The 24,154-nt window shown below is 43.3% G+C and overlaps 1 protein-coding gene across 1 annotated transcript in view; it reads left to right on the forward strand.

The window, feature by feature from the left end:
* cdk13 (cyclin dependent kinase 13) overlaps window positions 1–24,154 on the forward strand; it is a 74,407-nt gene that overhangs the window by 5,544 nt on the left and 44,709 nt on the right. Inside the window, exons 2-3 of the mRNA XM_067981016.1 lie at window positions 850–1,491; window positions 23,164–23,337. Of these exons, the coding sequence (XP_067837117.1) occupies window positions 850–1,491; window positions 23,164–23,337 (816 nt within the window). The remainder of the gene's footprint in view (window positions 1–849; window positions 1,492–23,163; window positions 23,338–24,154) is intronic.

The following is a 24,154-nucleotide window of genomic DNA, read 5'->3' on the forward strand; positions in this document are numbered from 1 at the left end:
CAACAACAGATGTTAGGCTCACTGGTCAAAAATTCCCTGGTTTCCTTCTCTCACCTTTCTTAAACAGCAGAGTGACATGCGGTTTTCCAATCTAATTAACGGTTCCTGAATCGAGAGAACCTTGGAAGATTATAGTTAGGACATCACCTACTTCCTTTAAAACCCTGGGGTGGAAACCGTGTGGTCCTGAGGATTTATCACTCTTTAGTGCCATTATTTTCTTCCTTACTGTTAATTTGCATTCGTTAATTATGGTGAGTCCCTGTCCCTGATTCAAAATTAGTTTCCTTGGGGTGTCCAGCATGCAAGTCTCTTCCTCTACTGTAAATACTGACGCAAAGTAATTTTATTTACAATAATTTTAATTTACAATATCACCATTATCAGTTTTTAAGGGGCCCACATTGCTCTTGTCCACCCTGTTTTTCCTAACATAATTGTAAAAATTTTTTGTTGATTTTGATATCCTTTGCAAGTTTCTTTTCATACTCCCTTTTTGTAAACAGGACAAACCAACAAATAAGCGTGTAGTTTGTTCCCCTCTGCTGAAGACAAATAGTGCAAATTTTAGTTACTCATTAGTGCATATGAAAGCTATAGTCTACTCATAATTCAAAATTGCTAACTTTAAATTGTTTTTCACATTTTCCATTTTGCTGTGTTATTTATGACATTCCATTCCAATTATTTGATCATTCATATTTCTTACTGCAAGAAAAGACTTTCCATTATCAGGAGTAGCCATATTTACTTTAAATGATTCAGACTTTGTTTGCATTCAGATTCAATGATTTGTGCTTTTGGTCTAATTAGTTGGGCCTTGATGGATCATGTGATTTGCACTTTCAGGAGGCCCAAGTCACGGAGTAGAAGCCCGTATTACTCTAGACGCTCAAGATCTCGAAGCAAGCACCGCGTGTCAAGGTCTCGCAGTCGGCAATCAAGCATTTCACCAAACAGTTTAACTTACAAGAATAGTCTTGCTGCTGAGCTGAGTAAGCACAAAAAAGCAAGAGCTGTTGAAGCCGCTAAAAATAATGCGAAAACCTCTAATGCACTTAATGTCACTACTGCCAAGGCGAGTACCAATGCCAGTTCAACGACAGCAGCCCATGCATCTCAAACAAAGGATACAAAGGAGGCGAATAAGCTCAAATCTGAGCGAGCAATAATTTCCCCTACAGACACTGGAATCCAAGTAACAGTTAAAAACGAGAAACTGAAAGCCAAGGCGATTACTCAGGAGGTAAAAATAGACCATGACTCGACCACGGACAAAAAGGAGACGACACAGACAAATTCAGGGGCGAAAGTTCTCAGAACCCCAACGGTGAAAGAGGAGCCGACCACGCCAAAAGAAAAACACAAGCAAGCTGTGCCAAGTGAAGCTACGAAGGAGAAAGAGAAGAATCCAGCGCTAGTAACATCAACGCTACCACCACTACCTCTACCCCCAGTGCTGACCAAGGAAGAGCATGAAGATGTGAGCAGGTGAGAGTTGCTATAACACTTTGTGAAACTTTCAGTTGCAAATCTGAGTCAGAACAGGAAGTGGTGAAGATTTGATTAGTTTTTGAAGCTTCTTGCTTACCAAATTTTTTTTTGTGCATTGCTGTATTTTTAACACCTTTTACTTCCCCTTTGCAAGGTGCTTCACGGCCAATGATTTACTTAAGTCAGGAGGGAGTGGCCCTGGGAGTCCTCAACATTGATTCTGGACCCCATGAAATCTCATTGCATCAGGTCAAACATGGGCAAGGAAACCTCCTGCTGATTACCATCTACCTCCTTCCCTCAACTGATGAATCAGTCCTCCTCCATGTTGAACATAACCTGGAGGAAGCACTGAGGGTAGCAAGGGCACAGAATGTACTCTGGGTGGGGGACTTCAATGTCCATCACCAAGAGTGGTTCGGTAGCACCACTACTGACCGAGCTGGCCGAGTCCTGAAGGACATAGCTGCTAGACTGGGCCTGCGGCAGGTGGCGAGCGAACCAACATGAGGGAAAAACTTACTTGACCTCGTCCTCACCAATCTACCTGTCACAAATGCATCTGTCCATGACAGTATTGGTAGGAGTGACCACCGCTCAGTCCTTGTGGCGACCAAGTCCCGTCTTTGCACTGAGGACATCATCCAACGTGTTGTGTGGCACTACCACCGTGCTAAATGGGATAGATTCAGAACAGATCTGGCAGCTCAAAACTGGGCATCCATGCAGTGCTGTGGGCCATCAGCAGCAGCAGAATTGTATTCCAGCACAATCTGTAACCTCGTGGCCTGGCATATTCCTCACTCTACCGTTACAAGCAAGCCAGGGGATCAACCCTGGTTCAATGAAGAGTGGGAAGAGCATGCCAGGAGCAGCACCCGGCGTACCGAAAAATGAGGTGCCAACCTGGTGAAGCTACAACACAGGACTATGTGCATGCTAAACAGCGGAAGCAACGTGCTATAGACAGAGCTAAACGATTCCACAATCAACGGATCAGATCAAAGCTCTGCAGTCCTGCCACATCCAGTCGTGAATGGTGGTGGACAGTTAAACAACTAACGGGAGGAAGAGGCTCTGCAAACATCCCCATCCTCAATGATTAATGTAAGGAATCTTACAACACCAGGTTATAGTCCAACAAATTTATTTTAAAATCACAAGCTTTCGGAGATTATCTCCTTCGTCAGATGATTGAATGAAAAGGTTCTCAAATCGCATATCTTATACGATGTTGGGACAGCATCACACCAATCAAAAGGTGTCGTTGTTATTCAAACAGGCCAGTCACGGAGAACAGAACGTCCCAGTACACTCGATATACATTGTGTCTTTTACACAGGCAAGCAGAAAGAAACTTAAAATGGCAGAGAGAGAGAGAGAATTTTAAAAAACATATAAATTTTTTCCCCCTTTTTGCTGGTGGGGTTACGTGTAGCGTGACATGAACCCAAGATCCCGGTTGAGGCCGTCCTCATGGGTGCGGAACTTGGCTATCAACTTCTGCTCGACGATTTTGCGTTGTCGTGTGTCTCGAAGGCCGCCTTGGAGAACGCTTACCCGAAGATCGGTGGCTGAATGTCCTTGACTGCTAAAGTGTTCCCCGACTGGGAGGGAACCCTCCTGTTTGGCGATTGTTGCGCGGTGTCCGTTCATCCGTTGTCGCAGCGTCTGCATGGTCTCGCCAATGTACCATGCTCCGGGGCATCCTTTCCTGCAACGTATGAGGTAAACAACGTTGGCCGAGTCACAGGAGTATGAACCATGTTGGATGCTGGACTCCACCATCATCCTCAATGATGGTGGAGTCCAGCACGTGAGTGCAAAAGACAAGGCTGAAGCGTTTGCAACCATCTTCAGCCAGAAGTGCCGAGTGGATGGTTCATTTCAGCCTCCTCCTGATATCCCCACCATCACAGAAGCCAGTCTTCAGCCAATTCGATTCACTCCACGTGATATCAAGAAACGGCTGAGTGCACAGGATACAGCAAAGGCTATGGGCCCCGACAACATCCCGGCTGTAGTGCTGAAGACATTTGCTCCAGAACTAGCTGCGCCTCGAGCCAAGCTGTTCCAGTACAGCTACAGCACTGGCATCTACCCGACAATGTGGAAAATTGCCCAGGTATGTCCTATCCACAAAAAGCAGGACAAATCCAATCCGGTCTATGACCCATCAGTCTACTCTCAATCATCAGCAAAGTGATGGAAGGTGTCGTCGACAGTGCTATCAAGCAGCACTTACTCACCAATAACCTGCTCACCGATGCTCGGTTTGGGTTCTGCCAGGACCACTCTGCTCCAGACATTACAGCCTTGGTCCAAACATGGACAAAAGAGCTGAATTCCAGAGGTGAGGTCAGAGTGACTGCACTTGACATCAAGGCAGCATTTCATCGAGTGTGGCACCAAGGAGCCCTGGTAAAATTGAAGTCAATGGGAATCGGGGAAAACTGTCCAGTGGCTGGAGTCATACCTAGCACAAAGGAAGATGGTAGTGGTTGTTGGAGGCTAATCATCTCAGCCCCAGGACATTGCTGCAGGAGTTCCTCAGGGCAGTGTCCTAGGGCCAACCATCTTCAGCTGCTCCATCAATGACCTTCCCTCCATCATAAGGTAAGAAATGGGGATGTTCGCTGATGATTGCAGTGTTCAATTCCATTCGCAACCCCTCAAATAATGAAGCAGTCCGAGCCCGCATGCAGCAAGACCTGGACAAACATCCAGGCTTGGGCTGATAAGTGGCAAGTAACATTCGCGCCAGGCAATGACCATCTCCAAGAAGAGAGTATCTAACCACCTCCCCTTGACATTCAACGGCATTGCCATCGCCGAATCCCCCACCATCAACATCCTGGGGGTCACCATTGACCAGAAAATTAACTGGACCAGCCATGTAAATAATGTGGCTACAAGAGCAGGTCAGAGGCTGGGTATTCTGTGGCGAGTGACTCACCTCCTGACTCCCCAAAGCCTTTCCACCATCTACAAGGCACAAGTCAGGAGTGTGATGGAATACTCTCCACTTGCCTGGATGAGTGCAGCTCCAACAACACTCAAGAAGCTTGACACCATCCAGGACAAAGCAGCCCACTTGATTGGCACCCCATCCACCACCCTAAACATTCACTCCCTTCACCACTGGCGCACAGTGGCTGCAGTGTGTACCATCCACAGGATGCACTGCAGCAACTCGCCAAGGTTTCTTCGACAGCACCTCCCAAACCCGCGGCCTCTACCACCAGCAGGCACATGGAAACAACACCACCTGCACGTTCCCCTCCAAGTCACACACCATCCCGACTTGGAAATATATTGCTGTTCCTTCATCGTCGCTGGGTCAAAAAACTGGAACTCCCTAACAGCACTGTGGGAGAACCTTCACCACACGGACTGCAGTGATTTAAGAAGGCGGCTCACCACCACCTTCTCAAGGGCAATTAGGGATGGGCAATAAATGCTGGCCTCGGCAGCGACACCCACATCCCATGAACGAATAAAAAAAAATGTTCTTCAGGCCAGTGTCCTAGGCCCAACCATCTTCAGCTGCTTCATCAATGACCTTCCCTCCAGCATAAGGTCAGAAATGGGGATGTTCGCTGATGATTGGCTAGATTTTTGTATTCAAGTTTCTGGAGTGGAACTTGAGTCCACAGCCTTCTTGATTCATGATGCCACATGCGGACAGTATTAGTGGTTTATTTGAAATAAAAAGAGAAAATGTTGGAAAGGTCCATCGGCATCTCCGTGCCATCTTGCCGTCTGGCAGGGGTGGGGCCCGAATGGAGTGTTTCCCACACGGGAGTCCACCCCTGCACCATTGGGGATCGGGGATGGAGTGTGTTGCATGGAGCAGTGCCATCTAATAGGTTTTTAAGCTATTTTATGCACTCCCAAGCTGTCCAACCTTTGTGGTCTGGAGGAGACACCGTTTCATATTGTTCAGTGTGAGAGGTTGCAGCCCCTCTTTTACTATTTGAAGGAGCTGGTTCCACTTCAGTCCCACATTCCTGATCTTTGGCCACCCGGTGTGGAGGGGGAGGCAGTGCATGTCAGAGGACCTCCTCGTGGGTCTACTCCAGGGCCTGACCATGGTGGCCATCTACAGGCCCAGGTTGGATGCGGCCCGTGGGGGTGATCGCTCTGGCTGCCTGCCTCTTGTCCGTGCCTGGGTAGCCCTGGAGGAGCATGTGGTGTCTGCCGGTATGCTTGAGGCCTTCTGCGACCAGTGGGCATCGCAGGGACTGGAATGTTATACTGGACACTGGTACTATTATTTAAGTTTATAAGTTTCCTTTGTTTTTTATGATTAAGTTCATTATTAGTTGTGCCCCTTTAAAAGTGGGGCACTTTTATTTGTTTTTTGGCTGATGATACTGGGACAACCCTGTCTCCTTATTGGTTATTTTAGTAAAGGCATCTATAAAGAGAAAAAGGATAGGTTAACATTTTGGATCTGTACCTTTCATAGTATTTTATTTGTCTGATTCCCAAATAGCAAGGCTTGTTGTCTGACTCAATTCTGCTTGTTGCATAATTAAACCATTTGTTTTGCGGACTAAGGTGATCAGATTTAGTTTTGTCGGTGTGGTTAAAAAATGATTCTCGCATTGCTGAAAAGTATTTGCAGTGTACTTTACTGGGAAAAGCTGAAAATGATGTGCTGAGTACAGATGTCAGGTGAAGCGCTTCAGTTTCTCTGAGCCCCATTGGTTTGAAGCCTTCTCTTGTGCATGGAGTAATCTCTTGGTTTCACGATCTTTTTGTGGTTCTGTGGTGTAGTGTATTAAAAGGTTGGGAGATTTAATTTCACATCCTTGTAGATATGTTTTAAAGTAATGTTTTTATTTCAAAAGTTGGACTGTGTTTTTAAATGACACTGATACTCGGTCCAGGAGTCTTTGACTGTAACAGTCTGCTCATGTATGCTCGTAATGGAAGGTTTCTCCTAGATGGCAGGGTTTTAATAGTCATGTAATAAGATTCACTATTCGGCTCCTTTTCCAATATCCGGGTGCTTTTTTGTTTTTGAATCAAGCTGAATGGATATTTTGTAGATCACTTTTTGCAAATAATGATTGGCACTGATATTTTTCCACCTTTTTAAAATACCAGTGCCACCTTTATCTTAACTTCCATTAAACCTCTGCAGGTGATTTCCTTTGATCAGTGGGGGGTGGGGGGAGGGGCGTTTGGAGAAGTCCTTGCTACCTCTATCCCTGCACCCGTAAAAGTTTTATTGTGGGACACAGCTTGTCGTTTTTTTTAAGTGGATTGGGATCATTTTAGATGAAGTCAGGGCTGTATCTTAATTGTTCCAGTACAAGATTCTGTTTTGGTAACTTTGTACATACCATGCTGCTTAAAACTATTAAGTAGTCTCCCAAAGACATGGTTGTTGGGTCATATTCGAAGCAGAATTTGATTTGTTCCACATACTCGGGCTGCCCTGCCATTCTGGATAGAATCCTGTGGGGGAGGGGGTGGGGTGCGTGCACGCACACTGGGAGACCTAAGAGGTTGATCATGGTACTCTATAGATTCTGGTTTCCCAGCATCTGATTACTTTCAGACAAGACCCGGGCTTGTTGGAATGGCTTTGAGCATAGACTGACAGCTAGATAATAATTCACATTACTACAGAAGTGGCCCAGCAGATTCTAGCAATATTTGAGCATTTCTTTGTATCCTGGTGGTGGGAGAGAGTATTCGGCCAGGCTCCTGGAGAGTTGGGGAGAGGGGTGGTGGGGAGCAAAAGATTTGAATGGAATCACACTTTATTTGGGTGTCTTATTTTCCCATGCCTTTATGCCTCAGTTGTAAACAATTTTACAACACCAAGTTATAGTCCAGCAATTTTATTTTAAATTCACAAGCTTTCGGAGGCTTCCTCCTTCCTCAGGTAAATGTTCCTCACATTTACCTGAGGAAGGAGGAAGCCTCCGAAAGCTTGTGAATTTAAAATAAAATTGCTGGACTATAACTTGGTGTTGTAAAATTGTTTACAATTGTCAACCCCAGTCCATCACCGGCATCTCCAATCATTTATGCCTCAGAGCCTAGCAGTTCATTAGATATTTGGATAAGCGAGTTGATTCAGGACATTGGCAATTCCTGACAACACAATCACACAAATCCTTTATCAGTGGCTTGTTTTTCCATGTACTTGATGGAAAGCTGGGCATTCTTGCTTTCAACCAGGACAGATGTGATTAACTCATCTATAAATAGGATATTAAATTGCTCCTGGTGGCTTAGTGAATACATGCACCATCTGGTGAGGTATACAAGCCAGAAAGTCCCAAGTTTGATTTCTGATCACTACCAGGCAGTTGTTGAGATTGGCCTGAGTTAGGGAGAGAAAAATTCCACCACGATTGCTGCTTCTGTTCCATTTGTTTGCGCACATGTTTGGAGATACTAGGTGAGAATAGGATTTGATTCACCTGTGATATCCTCTGTGGCCGACTGCCTTGCCAACCCTGACTTATAAATGAAGAATGGCAGCTTGGAGAACTTACTGAGAGCCTCAAGACCTTGGAACTGTACCTCATAAAGCACTTTGAGGGGAAATGCAGATTGAGGCAGAGGTCAGATCCAATTCCTAATGGATTGGGGCTGAGAGCATATCTTTGGGGGAATAGGGGTAGTTTTATCATGCATCCAATGATATTCCTGACCATGGAATGCTTTATGCTACACCAGAAAATGTTACACTCCCCAGTGCAAACATTCTTCACCTTGAACACTGAATTCACGCAAAAATAATTGCGTGGTCCTAAGAGCAAGTGTTTTGTTGGCTTTCATGGCAGTCTAACCTTTTAATGACTCATAACAACAACAACTTGTATTTACATAGTAAAACGTCCCAAAGCGCTTCACAGGAGTGTTATCAAACAGAATTTGACACTGAGCCACATAATGAGATATTTGGACAGATGACCAAAAGCTTGGTCAAAGAGGTAGGTTTTAAGGAGCGTCTTAAATGTGGAGAGAGAGGTGGAGAGGTTTAGAGAGGAAATTCTAGAGCTTGGGGCCTAGGCAGCTGAAGGCTCGGCTGCCAATGATGGAACGATTAAAATCGGGGATGCTCAAGAGGCCAGAATAGGAGGAGTGTAGAGATCTCTGATGGTTATGGGGCGGCAGAGGTCACAGAGATAGGGAGGGATTTGAAAACAAGGATGAGAATTTTAAAATCGAGGTGTTGCTGGACCAGGGGCCAATGTAGGTCAGCAAGCACGGGGGATGGGTGAACGAGACTTGGTGCGAGTTAGGATATGGGCAGCAGAGTTTTGGATGAGCTCAAGTTTATGGAAGATGGGAGGCCAGCCAGGAGAGCATTGGAATTGTGAAGTCCATGGATGTGGGTTTCTGTAGCAGAAATAGAAGTAAATGGGTATGATCTAATTGCCAATGGAGACATGGCTGCAGGGTGACCAAGGCTGGGAACTGAATATTCAAGGATATTTGACATTTAGGAAGGACAGGCAAAAAGTAAAAGGTGGTGGGGTAGCGCTGTTAATAAAGGATGAGATCAGTACAAAAGTGAGAAAGTATCTTGACTCAGAAGATCAAGATGTAAAATCAGTTTGGGTGGAGCTAAGAAACAGCAAGGGGTAGAAAACATTTGTGGGAGTTGTTTATAGGCCACCAAACAGCAGTGATAATGTAGGGCACAGTATAAAGCAGGAAATTAGAAGTGCATGTAACAAGGGTAATACAGTAATCATGGGGGAGTTTAATCCACATATAGATTGGGCAAACCAAATTAGCACTAATACTGTGGAGGACGAATTCCTGGAATGTATATGAGATGGTTTTCTAGATTAGTATGTTGAGGAACCAGCTAGGGAACATGCTATTTTAGATCTAGTATTGCGCAATGAGAGAGGGGTAATTAATAATCTTGTTGTAAAGGAGCCCTTAGGGAAGAGTGACCATAATATGATAGAATTCTTCATTAAGTTTGAAAGTGATGTAGTTCAATCCGAAACAAGGGTCTTAAATCTAAATAAAGGAAACTACGAAGGTATGAGGCGCAAGTTGGCTGTGGTTGATTGGGGAACTACATTAAAAGTTATGATGGCTAGCAGTTAAAGAATGAATACATAATTTGCAACAAATATATATTCCTTTAAGGCACAAAAACCCAATAGGAAAAGTGGTCCAACTGTGGCTAACAAGAGAAATTAAAGATAGCATTAAATCAAAGGAAGAGGCATATACAGACCTGTTAGCCTGACGTCAGGAGTCGGGAAAATGCTAGAATCTATTATAAAGGATGTGATAACAGGACACTTAGAAAATAATAATAAGAATAAACGGGTCTTTTTCAGGTTGGCAGACTGTGACTAGTGGGGTACCGCAGAGATTGATGCTTGGGCCTCAGCTATTCATAATCTAAATCAATGATTTGGATGAGGGGACCAAATGTAATATTTCCAAGTTTGCTGATGACACAAAACTCGGTGGGATTGTGAGTTGTGAGGAGGATGCAAAGAGGCTTCAAGGGGATATAGACAGGCTAAGTGAATGGGCAAGAACATGGCAGATGGAATATAATGTGGAAAAATGTGATGTTATCCACTTTGGTAGGAAAAACAGAAATGCATATTATTTTTTAAATGGTAAGATATTGGGAAATATTGATGTTCAAAGGGTCCTGGGTGTCCTTGTACATGAGTCACTGAAAGCTAACATGCAGGTGCAGCAAGCAATTATGAAGGCAAATGGTATGTTGGCCTTTATTACAAGAGGATTTGAGTACAGGAGTAAAGATGTCTTCCTGCAATTGTATAGGGCCTTGGTGAGACAACACCTGGAGTATTGTGTACAATTTGAGTCTCCTTACCGAAGAAAGGATGTACTTGCCATAGAGGGAGTGCAATGAAGGTTCACCAGACTGATTCCTGGGATGGCAGGATTGTAGTATGAGGAGAGATTGAGTAGACTAGGCCTGTATTCTCCAGAGTTTAGAAGAATGAGAGGTGATCTCATTGAAACATACAAAATTCTTACAGGGTAGGTGCAGGGAGGATGTTTCCCCTGGCTGAGGAGTCTAGAACCAGGGTGACAGTCCACAGAATAAGGGGTATGCCATTTAGGACTGAGATGAGGAGAAATTCCTTCACTCAGAGGGTGGTGAATCTTTGGAACACTGTACCCCAGGGGGCTGTGGAGGCTCAGTCATTGAGTACATTCAAAACAGATCAATAGATTTCTAGATATTAAAGGCATCAAGTGATATGGGGATAGTGCAGGAAATTGAGGTAGATCATCAGCCGTGATCTTGAATGGCAGAGCAGGCTCGAGGGGCCGGTTGGCCTACCCCTGCTCCTATTTCTTATGTAGATGAGCTGAGGCGGGAGTGGTGATGGGCGATGTTACGGAGGTGGAAGTAGGCGGTCTTGGTGATGGAGCGGATAAGAGGTCGGAAGCTCACCTCAGGGTGAAATAGAACGCCAAGGTTAAGACAAAAGAGTGAAACAAGGCATTAATTTTTAAATTATGTTCCAATTTTCACCGGCAGCTGCATGGGGAAATTTGAAAAAAAATTAACATAGATCGTTAAAGTAAATGCCTAACTTAATTCCTGTTATCTATTCCATTATCATGGATTATTCCTGCTCATGGCTGTGCCAATGATTAAGGGATGTGGTCTGCCATGGCAAAAATTGCCAGAATTCGCAGGGCAGGGACAATGGTAAATAGTGCTAGCTACATGGTGTACAAGTCAGTCCCTGCCAGATTCTCCTCTTGCCAGTACTTCAGTCTTAATAAGCAGCATGTTTTATCAAACAGCTTGACAGTGATATGTGACAGCTGGTCTTACCATCGGCAAGCCTTTATCTCACCGGCACTGTTTGTCTGAATTCATCATGGCTGTCATGCCATGGCAAATGACTTTCCATGACCATGATCACCTATTCACTCCCCAGGTTGCTAAAGATTATAGATTTCAATAACTTCATATGGCTCTTCTTGTTATCTCTCCTCTTACTCCAAAACCTAGTCAATTATTGACAACGTTCTTTTAAGTTTCAAAATATTCTGAGAGGTTTAAATCCACGTTAGTGTTGCACACTTTCACTGTGGATGGATGCCATCAAACTTTTTTGTATGTGTATTCCATATGAAGCTTCATTGATTTGAAATGGTCACTATCTCTGGTTAGATTTATGTGGCTTTGATTAGCTGTTCCACCCCTCCCTGAACTACAGTACTCACCTTGCCAGCTATGACGTTCCAGCTCCTGGACATCTCCATCAATGCTGTCAAAACGCCGCTCACTTGCCCTGTTAGTACACTTGGGGCGAGCCCTGTAGCTGTGTTTATTTTACATGGGCACCACCTGAAACTTGCGTAATACATTTTCAAAGGGAAGCTTGAGTTAGAGTGCCAGTTGATGGAGCTTTGAGTTTGAGGATTTCATAGTTGAATAGCATAGCACCTACGAGAGTATGTAGTGTCAGCCTCGCTCAGTGGTAGTGCTCTCATCTGAGTCCAGGATTTTAGCACGTAATCTAAACTGACACTTTAGTTAGAGGTGCCATCAAGACGTAAAAGATCCCATGGTGATATTTGAAGAACAGCAGAGAGTACTCCCAATGTCCTAGCCAAAAGCACTAAAAAATGATTAACTGTTCATTCATCTAATTTGCTGTTTGTGGGACCATGTGTTTAAATGGCTGCCATGTTTGCCTATATAGCAACAGTGACTACATATCTCTCAGTACCTTGCCCCTTCCTATCTCTCTAGCCGCCTTCAGCGCTCCTCCTTTCGCCCCACTAGGCCGCTGTGCCTTCAGCCACCTATGCCCCACGCTTTTGCATTTCTTTCCTAAGCCCCTCTGCTATTTTTAATTCATTGATTGGATGTGTGCGTCGCTGGCAAGGCCAGCACTTATTGTCCATCCCTAATTGCCCTTAAGAAGGTGGTGGTGAGCCAACGCCTTGAACCGCTGCAGTCTGTGTGGTGAAGGTTCTCCCACAGTGCTGTTAGGTAGGGAGTTCCAGGATTTTGACCCAGCGACAATGAAGGAATGGCGATATATTTCCAAGTCAGGATGGTATGTGCCTTGGAGGGGAACATGCAGGCGGTGGTGTTCCCATGTGCCTGCTGCCCTTGTCCTTCTAGGTGGTAGAGCTCACGGGTTTGGGAATTGCTGTCAACGAAGCCTGGGTGAGTTCTGCAGTACATTTGTAGATGGTACACACTGCAGCCACGGTGCACCGGTGGTGGATGGGGTGCCAATCAAGCAAGCTGCTTTGTCCTGGATGGTGTTGAGCATCTTGAGTTTTGTTCACGCTGCACTCATCCAGGCAAGTGGAGAGTATTCCATCACACTCCTGACTTGTGCCTTGTAGATAGTGGAAAAGCCTTGGGAGTCAGGTGAGTCACTCGCCACAGAATACCCAGCCTCTGACCTGCTCTTGTAGCCAGAGTATTTATGTGGCTGGTCCAGTTAAGTTTCTGGTCAATGGTGACCCCCCCCCCCCCCCCAGGATGTTGATGATAGGGGATTCGGAGATGGTAATGCAGTTGAATGTCAAGGAGAGGCGGTTAGACTCTTGTTGGAGATGGTCATTGTTTGGCACTTGTCTGGCACGAATGTTACTTGAAACTTACTAGCCCAAACCTGAATGTTGTCCAGATCTTGCTGCATGCGGGCACGGACTGCTTCAGTATTTGAGGGGTTGCGAATGGAACTGAACACTCTGCAATCATCAGCGAACATCCCCACTTGTGATCTTATGATTGAGGGAAGGTCATTGATGAAGCAGCTGAAGATGGTTGGGACAAGGACACTGCCCTGAGAAACTTCTACAGCGATGTCCCGGGGCTGAGATGATTGGCCTCCAACAACCACTACCATCTTCCTTTGTGCTAGGTATGACTCCAGCCACTAGAAAGTTTTTCCCCTGATTCTCATTGACTTCAGTTTTACTAGGGCTTCTTGATGCCACACTTGGTCAAATGCTGCCTTGATGTCAAGGGCAGTTGCTCTCACCTCACCTCTGGAATTCAGCTCTTTTGTCCATGTTTGGACCAAGACTGTAATGAGGTCTGGAGTGGAGTAGTCCTGGCGAAACCCAAACTGAGCATCGGTGAGCAGGTTATTGGTGAGTAAATGTCGCTTGATAGCACTGTTGACGACACCTTCCATCACTTTGCTGCTGATTGAAAGTGGACTGATGGAGTTGAAGATGGCCAGATTGGATTTGTCCTGCTTTTTGTGGATAGGGCATACCTGGGCAATTTTCCACTTTGTCAGGTGGATGCCTCCCTCTCTTCCTTGAAGATCCTCCTTAAAACCTATCTCTTTGGCCAAGCTTTTGTTCACCCCTCCTGATAGGTCCTTTGGTTTGGTGCCTTTTTTCCTTGCATCTCTGACTGCTTTGGGATGTTTTTTGACTTTAAAGGTGCTGTTTAAGTATGAGGTGTTGTTCAAAAGTAATTAATTGGCTCTGTAATGGTTTAGGACATCCTGAAGATGTGAAAGGAGCTGTATAAATGCCAGCTTTCTTTTTCGGTTAATCTTTGTTTAGTTCATTGAAAACACATTGGGATTTTGTTTTCACGGATGGAGTTTGACAACAGAAACTATTGTCAGGAGAATGTTTAGATAGGTGGTATTTACAGTTACTTTTTAAAATAGATCTTATCTGACTTCCTCTCAGTGTGTTTTACTTGCTCACAAGTGATCATATTTTACTGCTGGTGTAACCGCATATTAAAGGGGGAAGAAAATTAAAGGGCTAGTTGCTTCTGATATTTGAATTTAAAATTTAACGCAGTGGTGTCCTAAATATCTTTCTCTACCTCCCATTCCCTGAACTGGTTGAATTTTGTCTGAGTTGGGAGACAAATCTAGCTGTGTGCGTTCTCAATGATCAGTAACAGGTTTTCTTTAAAAAAAATAAGTGGATTACTTTCTGCTTGTGCTTTGATGGGCAGATGCTGTCTCTTCCCCACAATGTGGATGGAAAAATGTTATAGCAGTTCACTCATTTAATATCATTGGTTTGGACCTTGTAACTGGTAAATCGGTTCATAGTAATCAAGGATTATGGGCTCTCTCTCAAGCTCATTTCATTGGGCCAGAAATCGCTCCCAAAATAACGGAGGAGCTCAACAGCGCTGTAAGATTTTAGTGGTGAATTGAAGGAATCTTGAACTTGTTCCTTGTGGTTTGTTGGCGATCTGACAGCTTCGAATTAAAGGACCATCGCACGCTGCAATCTGAGAAATCATTGAAAAAGCGCAAACTTGCTTATCTGCCTAGCTGGAAAGTAACTAATTATGCCACCAAACAGGTACGCTTAAAAATAGCAGGTCTAAACTAAACGTTAAACAGAGCGGTTAGTCTTAATGACGGCCAAACAGCTAAAAATTAACTTTTAAAAATCTGGAGTCTCATATTACTCCTCATTAATAGTTTTTGGCCAGTTTAAAAAAAAAAAATTTAATTTTTTTTTACTTTTCCATTCTGTCTCAATTCAATTATTTCTTTAATTTTTTTTGTATAAAAAGCCAAACTTTTTATTTACAATAGTACAGACTACTAACTTTAAATGAACGAAGTCTGCTTGCCTGCTTGAGCAATGCAGCCTGAATCAGTGGTCGTGACTTCTCTTCCTGACAGAATTTGTGGGCGTGTCATCTCCTCAGACTTTTCCAGCTGCGTGGCAACTAGCGCTGCACAGAGGCTGGGTTGATAGCACGCACTTTGTTTACAGTTCAAATTCAAGCAGTTCAACGCCACAGAGCCCGCTGTAAGTATTTTCGTTAATTAAATCCGCAGGAGTTGCAGTGAGCATTGCCTCGCCGCTCTGCCCGATTTCTGGCCTGTTATGTACTTGGAGAAACATGGTGTGGTCCAGTGTAGTGAAACCAGAGTAGCCGGCCAAAATAACTAACTTTATCTTGTATAGGGTGATTTGGAAACATAGCTTGTAAAAATATTTGTAACAAAAGGAAAACCTGCCACCCATGGTATTGCTTTGTTAGGTATACAGCTAGCAACGCTGATGCTTGATATTGTATTGGTTGTTTCCCACCCCATGAATGTTATAAATGACAGACCAATGTATTGCTTTAATGTGCTAGTTTAGAAGTTAGAAGCTCGTGCTGGGTAAAGGTAGTGCATGCATGAGTTTACAGATGCACTGTACTTGGAATCAGTGAGCAGTGATTGTCAGCAGATGTTGGGCAGCAGCAGAAGCTGGTTTAAGAGCACAGCCAATTTGTTGCCTCTGCAATTGCTCCAATTTGACAGCAAGCATGTTTACAAAGGGCTGAGAAGCCTTTGCAAACTACAATAGGTTGCAGTGTTGTCGCTGTAAAACATCATGGCGAGTGTGAAATTTTCATACCATGTTCACTTGAACAGGGAGATGCAGCTAGCAGTACAGTTATAGATTTTACCCATCTAAACATGGGTTGTGCCTGGATAGAGCATTTTGAATTGTTAAAAATAAGCTACATTAAATAGAGTTCAATCTGATCTTATTAAGGAGGCATATTTGGCGTTTGTTGAAGATTTTTCAAGTAACCTGAAAAGTTGGTAAGGGCCCTGGAAGGTGGTGGGAGATACCACATCTCTAAGGTTTTGGTCAAGTTGCATCTGTTGTATACTTTTTATTTATATGCAATTTGGTTGACATTCAAGTGATGTTTTATGTGGCACACCACCAAATCATAATTGCTGTTTTTAAATCATGTTCCTGTAATTGCCAAATTATACAATTCTTTGAACTGTGTGCTTCAGCCAGTGCTGTTCCTTAGATAGGACTGGCTAAGGGTGGTTTAGCATACCCTGTGGCCTTGCCAGCTGCTTTGGTGTAGAGCATGATCATGGTTTTTGCTTCAACATTTAGACCAACTACCAATTTGAATGTTGTCCTTGTACGGTGGCCTGGGGCCTTCATCTGTCAGGGATGACACTTAATGAGTGCAGAATTTTGAGCAATGCTACACTCATTGAGATGGTTAGAATCCCCTGTAGGAGATTATAATTCATTTGATGGTCAGTCAAAGGGACAGAGTTGGTGGTTGTACAAAATATCTTGGTTCACAGCTGTAAGAATCGCCATTAATGTTCTGTGATTAAACAGTGAAAATTCTTAAAATACTTAGTGTGGTTACACTACAATGGTTAATGTCAAGTGGCTTTGGTTTGCACTGTTATACTTGCACGCTAAGTATGGAGTCCAATTGGACCCTAATTCTGGGATTATACTACAAAACTTTTAAGTTGGTGCAAAGCAGAACTGTTTTACACTGATGCTACAGTTGCAGTGTGAATGCACACTCTGAGCACTCTTAAGATATCAAGTGCTCGTCTTCTTTTGCTCCCTGTAACCATCACCACTGCAATGGCGACATTTCATCAGGTACTTAATTGGTCACCTTACAGCAGAAGTGTCCATACTTTGCACTTGTGGACAACTTGGGTCTATATCATACAGTGCCACATAAAACGTTTTTTTTGTTCATTCTTGGGATATGAGCATTGCTTGCAAGGCCAGCATTTTTTGCCCATCCCTAGTTGCCCATGAGAAGGTGGTGGGGAGCTGCCACCTTCAACTGCTGCAGTCCATGTGGTGAAGGTACTCAGCGCTGTTAGATAGGGAGTTCCAGGATTTTGACCCAGCGACCATGAAGGAACAGTGGTGTATTTCCAAGACGGGATGGTGTGTGATTTGGAGGGGCACTTGGAGGTGACTGTGTTCCCATGCACCTGCTGCCCTTGTCCTTTCTAGGTGGTGGTGGTCACAAGTTTGGGAGGGTCTGTCGAAGAAGCCCTGGCGAGTTGCTGCAGCGCATTCTGTGGCGAATATACACTGCGGCTAACCACCAGTGGTGTATGGGCTGCCGATCAACCTTTGTCCTTGGTGATATTGAGCTTCTTGAGTGTTGTTGCAGCTCCACCTATCCAGGCAAGTGGAATGTATTCCATCGCATTCCTGACTTGTGCTTTGAACGTGCTGGAGAGGCTTTGGGGAGTCAGGAGGTGATCAGTGGCGACCCCCAAAATGTTGATGGTGGAGGATTCATTAAATGAGTGTTTCCACTAGTTTGCAAATATATTGAGCAATAAAGTGATATAGTGGTGTTTGTGGTTGTGATATTGGGCCAAGACAGTGTTATGGCTAATTGGGAATCCAGATGGGGCTAATTGCATTTCTGATTAGTAAATAAAAATGAATAATGAACACCGTTGTTGAGCATATGATCTCAATACTCATATTTGCGCGCCGTAAGCATGGTACTTTAACCTTTTTCTGCGTTTGTTGGTAAAATGGTAAGACGAGAAACAGTTTGCGAGTATTTTTTGACCATTATTACTTCATTGATTACTAAATAGTGATAGATGTATGTTAGTTAAATATGTTAAAACGTGTGCAGTACAGTTACCTACATTTACCTGAGGAAGGAGGAAGTCTCCGAAAGCTTGTGAATTTAAAATAAAATTGCTGGACTATAACTTGGTGTTGTAAAATTGTTTACATTTGTGTAAGCTGTTTTCTACTAAAATCAGTGCATGTGGTTAAGACTGCATAGCTGTAGCCGCACTTGTAGCTAGTCAGCGATTTCAATTGGATGACACAGGGCTTTTGCGTTTATGTGGCACTTTTCACTCCAGTGCTGTGATAGGAAGTATTGAAGGGTTTAGCATCTTTGAAAGTAGATAAATCACCAGGCCGGGTGAAATGTATCCCAGGCTGTTAAGAGAAGCAAGGGAGGAAATAGCAGAGGCTCGGACCATCATTTTCCAATCCTCCCTGGATACAGGCATGGTGCCGGAGAATTGGAGGACTGCTAATGTTGTACCGTTGTTTAAAAAGGGAGAAAAAGATAGACCGAGTAATTATAGACCAGTCAGTCTAACCTTGGCAGTGGGCAAATTATTGGAATCAATTCTGAGGGACAGCATAAGTTGTCATTTAGAAAGGCACAGGTTAGTCAAGGACAGCCAGCATGGATTTGTTTAAGGGAAGGTCGTGACTGATTAGCTTGATTAAATTTTTTGAGGCGGTAACAAGGATGGTCAATATAACGCGTTTGATGTAGTGAACATGGATTTTAGCAAGGCTTTTGACAAGGTCCCACATGGCAGACTGGTTAAAAAAGTAAAAACCCATGGGATCCGAGGGAAAGTGATTAGTTGGATCCAAAATTGGCTCAGTGGCAGGAAGCATCGGGTAATGGTCAACGAATGTTTTTGAGACTGGAAGGCTGTTTTCAGTGGGGTTCTGCAAAGCTCAATAGTAGGTCCCTCGCATTTTGTGGTGTATATTAATGATTTGGACTTGATTGTCGGCTTAATAATGAAGATTGCAGATGATACAAAAATTGGCCATGTTGATAGGGAGGAGGAATGTTGTAGACTGCAGGAAGATATCAGTGGACTGGTCAGGTGGGCAGAAAAGTGGCAAATGGAATTCAATCTAGAGAAGTGTGAGGTAATGCATTTGGGGAGGGCAAACAAGGCAGGGGAGTACATAATAAATGGGAGGATACTGAGGTGTAGAGGAACAAAGGGACCTTGGAGTCCATGTCCACAGATCCTGAAAATAGCAGGACGGGTAGATAAGGTGGTTAAAAAGGCATGCGGGATACTTTCCTTTATTAGCCAAGGCATAGACTATGAGAACAGGGAGGTTTTGCTAGAACTGTATCAAACATTAGTTAGACCACAGCTTGAGTACAACGTACAGTTCTGGTCCCCACGTTACAGGAAAGATGTGATTGCACTCGAGAAGGTACAGAGGAGATTTACGAGGATGTTGCCAAGGCTGGAGAATTATATCTATGAGGAGAGATTGGAAAGGCTGGGGTTGTTTTCTTTGGAACAGAGGAGGCTGAGGGGAGATTTAATTGAGGGGCCTAGATAGAGTGGATAGGGAGGACCTATTTCCCTTAGCAGAGGGGTCAGTGACCAGGGGGCGTAGATTTAAAGTAATTGGTAGAAGGGTTAGAGGAGAGCTGAGGAGAAATGTTTTCACCTGGAGGGTGGTGGGGATCTGGAACTCACTGCCTGAAAGGGTGGTAGAGGCAGACATCCTCAACTCATTTTAAAAAGTACTTGGATGTGCACTTGAAGTGCTGTAACCTACAGGGCTACGGACCAAGTGCTGGAAAGTGGGATTAAGCTGGTTAGCTCTTTTTCGGCCGGCACGGACGCAATGGGCTGAATGGCCTCCTTTGCCATAACTTTCTGCGATTCTATGATATTTAAGTGACAGTGTTCCATCTTGCTTTCAGTCCTTACTCCTACTAATGTTAAATCTTCCTCTTGGAGGGCGAGAGCTTGGTCTAGAGTTGAGATGGAAATCGTCGTCTTAAATATCACTGTAATGGCGGAACGGAGGAATAGGTGATAGGAATGTGGTGCTGCTGGGCCCACCGACCCATCTGAAAGACAAACAGTGACTGAGTCATTGAAGTTGAGGATGTTGATCCCGGGAAGTAGAGCCTGGCAAAAGAAAAAGTAGGAAATGCGATCCTTCCTACTTAGGTTGGGGATTTATATTTATTGGATCTGACAAAAAATATTCAACTGCAGTGTGTGGTGTTTTATGCTAAAGTTCTTGCTCAGGATAGCATAAAACCAAGCGAACGAAAACGCCTCTTGGAGAACAAATATCGTGTCCTCAAAAATAAACTACAAGATTTTTTTCAAACGATAGCTCTTTCAATTGAAAGGATAGATGAAAGTAATCAAAGAATGCAGTGCTACTTAAAGTATCCTGTGCTGTCACATGCCAATAGCAAGAAATGGAAAATCTCATATGATTGGTGAAAGTCTTATATGGCCAGCAGCAACTGAAATGATATTGATAGTATGTGGAAGGTAAGTTACTGACCAGCCAAGTCTTATCCCACTCTGACAATCCGGTTAGTCCCAGAATTGCTGGTGTGCCAGGAGACATCAAGGTGCAGCGAGGCGAAGCCCCATTTTCGCACTACAGATTGAAGAGTGTACTGACTGCCAGTACGGCACAAATGATGGTTTTGTTCGATACTTCAGCTCATCAAGAGGACTTTTAATTTTGATGTTCTGTTCCACCACTGCTGAGGAGGTGTTCAGAATTTTAGACCAGTATGACAGATAAAAACATTGAGTGGAATTGTTGTGTCGAGATGTGCACGGATGGGACAAAAGGCATGACTGGACCCAATGGTGGATTTGCTGCTCGGTTGAAAGCTGTTACACCATGCTGTGTATGGCGCCACCATTGTATACACGGTGATGCCAGCTGCAAATGTGATGCCAAAAGAGCTCAGATGTACTGACTTCTGCTGTCAAGGTTGTGAACCTCATCAAAGCTTGACCACTGACCTCACACCTTTTCATGCTATGTGAACAGTCGATGACTATCTTAATGATAAAGTTTTGGCAAGAATCTGCAAACTCAGAGGAGTGCCGTATATTTTTGATCAACTCCGAATCATCACTTCCTTGACTGTCTCCCCCAGGTTTTACTGGGCTATTTGTCCGACATTTTGACAGGCTAAATGAACCTTACCTTTCTTTGCAAAGTAAGAACTGAAAGATTTACATTGTGCATGAAAAGTACAAAGCTTTGGCAAAAAAAATGTTTTTATCGTGTACTGCAAGACAATGGAACTATATTCCCAACATTGTCTTGTCTTGTTAAATGTCGGTCCTAGAAATTCTGGAGCACTTGTCTCAGCTCTGTCTAAAATTCAATGAATATTTTCCTGAAAGGGAGGCAAATGAACTGCAGGATTTCGTAATCTGTTTTCAGAGGACTTCATACTAAGGCCAAGATTCCCATGAGTCTAGAAGAGAATTTGATCTATGTTGCTGGTGGCTCTTGTTTTGAGAGAGAATTTTAAAATCACTCCTCTTGATCAGTTCTGGCTCTCAGTTTGTATTGTCCCAAAAAGCCATTGATATATCTGTTCACTTTGGGATTTTCTTCATTTACTTACATCAAAAACAAGTATAGAAGCTGTTTGAATGTAGAGACGGATATACAGTTGAAACTCTCCAAAATCAAACAGATTCCACAAATTGTGTGCTAGCAAACAGGCTTAATCCTACTCACGGGGTGAGTCATCAAGTGTTCTTTTAGGTTCATGTTTATTCAGTAGTATAGTAGTGGTATTGCGCTATTTGTGTTGCTTTCTGTCTTAAGCAATATGTTATGTTAACCGAGAAAATAAAGTCCTCTTGTTCTTTGCAAAAATACTGTTTCTCAGAAAGAGAGGCGCTGCACGGGACATGAATCTCTAGGTGGGCTCAGCAAGAAAATGTAGGCGAACCTCTACACTAATATGTTAAAATTCTTGTGTCTGTGGTGGATATATGAAGTAAATTTATCTTAGAGATAAATGATCTTCTTTAGTGCTGACTCATGGATTACAAGGTCTTGTCCTGCTAAATCTAGTTTGGAGGGTCACTTGATTTATCGTTAAACCAGTTGAGAGACTGCTTGGGAATTTCTATTAAAAAGAAAGAACTTGCATCTATACAGCACAAAGTGCTTCACAACCAATATGATCATTGTTCTGTAGGCAAACGTGGCAGCCAATTTGCATACCATAAGATCACGCATACAGCAAATGAGATGAACGACCAGTCATTCTGTTTTTGGTGGTGGTCTTTGAGGGAAGGATGTTGGTACACCGGAAGATCTCCCTACTTTTCATATGGTGCCATGGGATCTTTTGTGTCAATCTGAATTACTGGAGCAGGCTGACAGGATCTTGGACTAACGTATCTTCCGAAAAACGGCGCATCAGTACAAGATGGATGCTGTTTTTGGATCTCTTAAAGGGAATGAATTTTCACAGTTGGAAAAAAAAAGCCTACTTTCTCCCTTCAAAAAAAAATCACTACCTTTTTGCAAATCTGGTCTCCCACCCTCTATTGGACTGCTCCTTATCAGACCTCCCAAAAGAAAAATAATAATATTTACATAGCTCCTTTAATTTAAAAGTCCCAAGGTGCTTCAGGGGTGTAATCGGACAAAAATGGATGCTAAGCCAAAGATGATGATATGAGGAGGGGTGACCAAAAGCTTGGTTAGTTTTAAGATGGGTCTTAAAGGAGGAAAGGGAGGAGGGGTTTAGTGAGGGAGAGTGTGGAGCCTAGGCAGCTCAAGGCACGGCCACCAATGGTAGGGTGAAGGGTGGGGGGTGATGTTTACTATGACATTACTTGCAAGCCAGTATGAACCTAGAAGTCATAGCTGATGGGCTAGTTTTACAACTTTTATACTACCACTTATAGGACTACTTGAGCAATTCACTTTCTGGAGACCATACTCACTTCTAGCGTCGTGCTACCCTACAGCTGTGCCTACTCTTTCCCCATTTGTTTTCCAGCAATTCGTTTTTTTTTTGACCGAAGGAGACTTTATCTTGACATACAGACTGAAAATGAACAAAAGTCACGCTAGCTGAATGCCTGACAGCACTGAGTTGAATTTATGACCACAATGGCGCAAAGCAGGTGTTGTAAATGATACAGTAATGGGCCAGTGTAAAGGGGAAGAAGTTTTTGAATGCTCCTGTGTGGTTGTAAAGGGACTTTTGACCTTTTAGTCTTCCAGGGTTCATTTGAATGCCAGAAAAAACGGTAATGAAATTTGGTTCTGTTGTCTTAAAATCTATATATTTTCTAATTACAGCCCAAAAGACGGTCTTATAACAAAGGCAGTGAAGAAGGACCCTGAACGAAAGCCTCGGCACTTACTAACAGACCTTCCATTGCCACCTGAACTTCTAGGAGCTGATTTGCCTTCACCTAAAACTCCTGAAGAGAAGAAAGCACTTGTTCAGTCACAGATTAAAAAGCGACCCAAGTGAGTGAAAACATTTGTCTAGTGCTAAAGAACAGCCTTTTCTACATTATGGTAGATCATTCCAGGCATTTGTGGCATGACATCTATGTAAAACGGAAAATGAACACTGAAAATGCCCTAGAAATTTGGGTAAGACAGTGCTATTTTGAGATTTGCTTTTTTTTTGGAATCTGAGGCACAAGACCAGTTTCTTCTTCTCGGTACATATGTTCATTGTAGTGCTGTGCCTAAATTAAGCTGAAAAATTGCATTTGGGAAAACTGATTTTTTTTAAAGTACTTTTTTTACATATACTGACAGATCGCCCACTGTGAGTTGGACGAAGTGCTGTTTAATAGGGGTGTTATCAATTAAACCTAATGGCCAATGTGTGACAGGAAGTAAATGTGGTACTTACAGGATGTTCACGCTATGCACAAGACTTTTGTTGTCCAGATATTTCACATTTAATAATATAAAAATTCGTATTAAAATCTAGTGTAGAGCTTGCACTTCTTGTCAACATCATATTTGCTTCCTGTCACAATTTACTGTATCCTCACTGTGTGTGTGTACACAATCATTACAAAGTAAAGATGTAGTAGAAATTGATTTTATTACATATTATGGTAAGTAATGTTTTTAAAAAAAAGTTTGAATTATCAATGATCTTACCTTTTATCTCTCCTTCCGTCAGATGTAATCAGATTAGCCTATTGCTTGATTGAAAACGATGAACAAAGGATGGAATCATTAGCAAAGGAGTGAATATAGTTGCAGTGCTGTCACTAGGTTTTCAGTAAAGCAATGAAAGTAGACATGTTGAATTTTTATACTG

Source organism: Heptranchias perlo, chromosome 3 (genome assembly GCF_035084215.1).
Source record: "Heptranchias perlo isolate sHepPer1 chromosome 3, sHepPer1.hap1, whole genome shotgun sequence".
NCBI classification, from domain to species: domain Eukaryota; kingdom Metazoa; phylum Chordata; class Chondrichthyes; order Hexanchiformes; family Hexanchidae; genus Heptranchias; species Heptranchias perlo.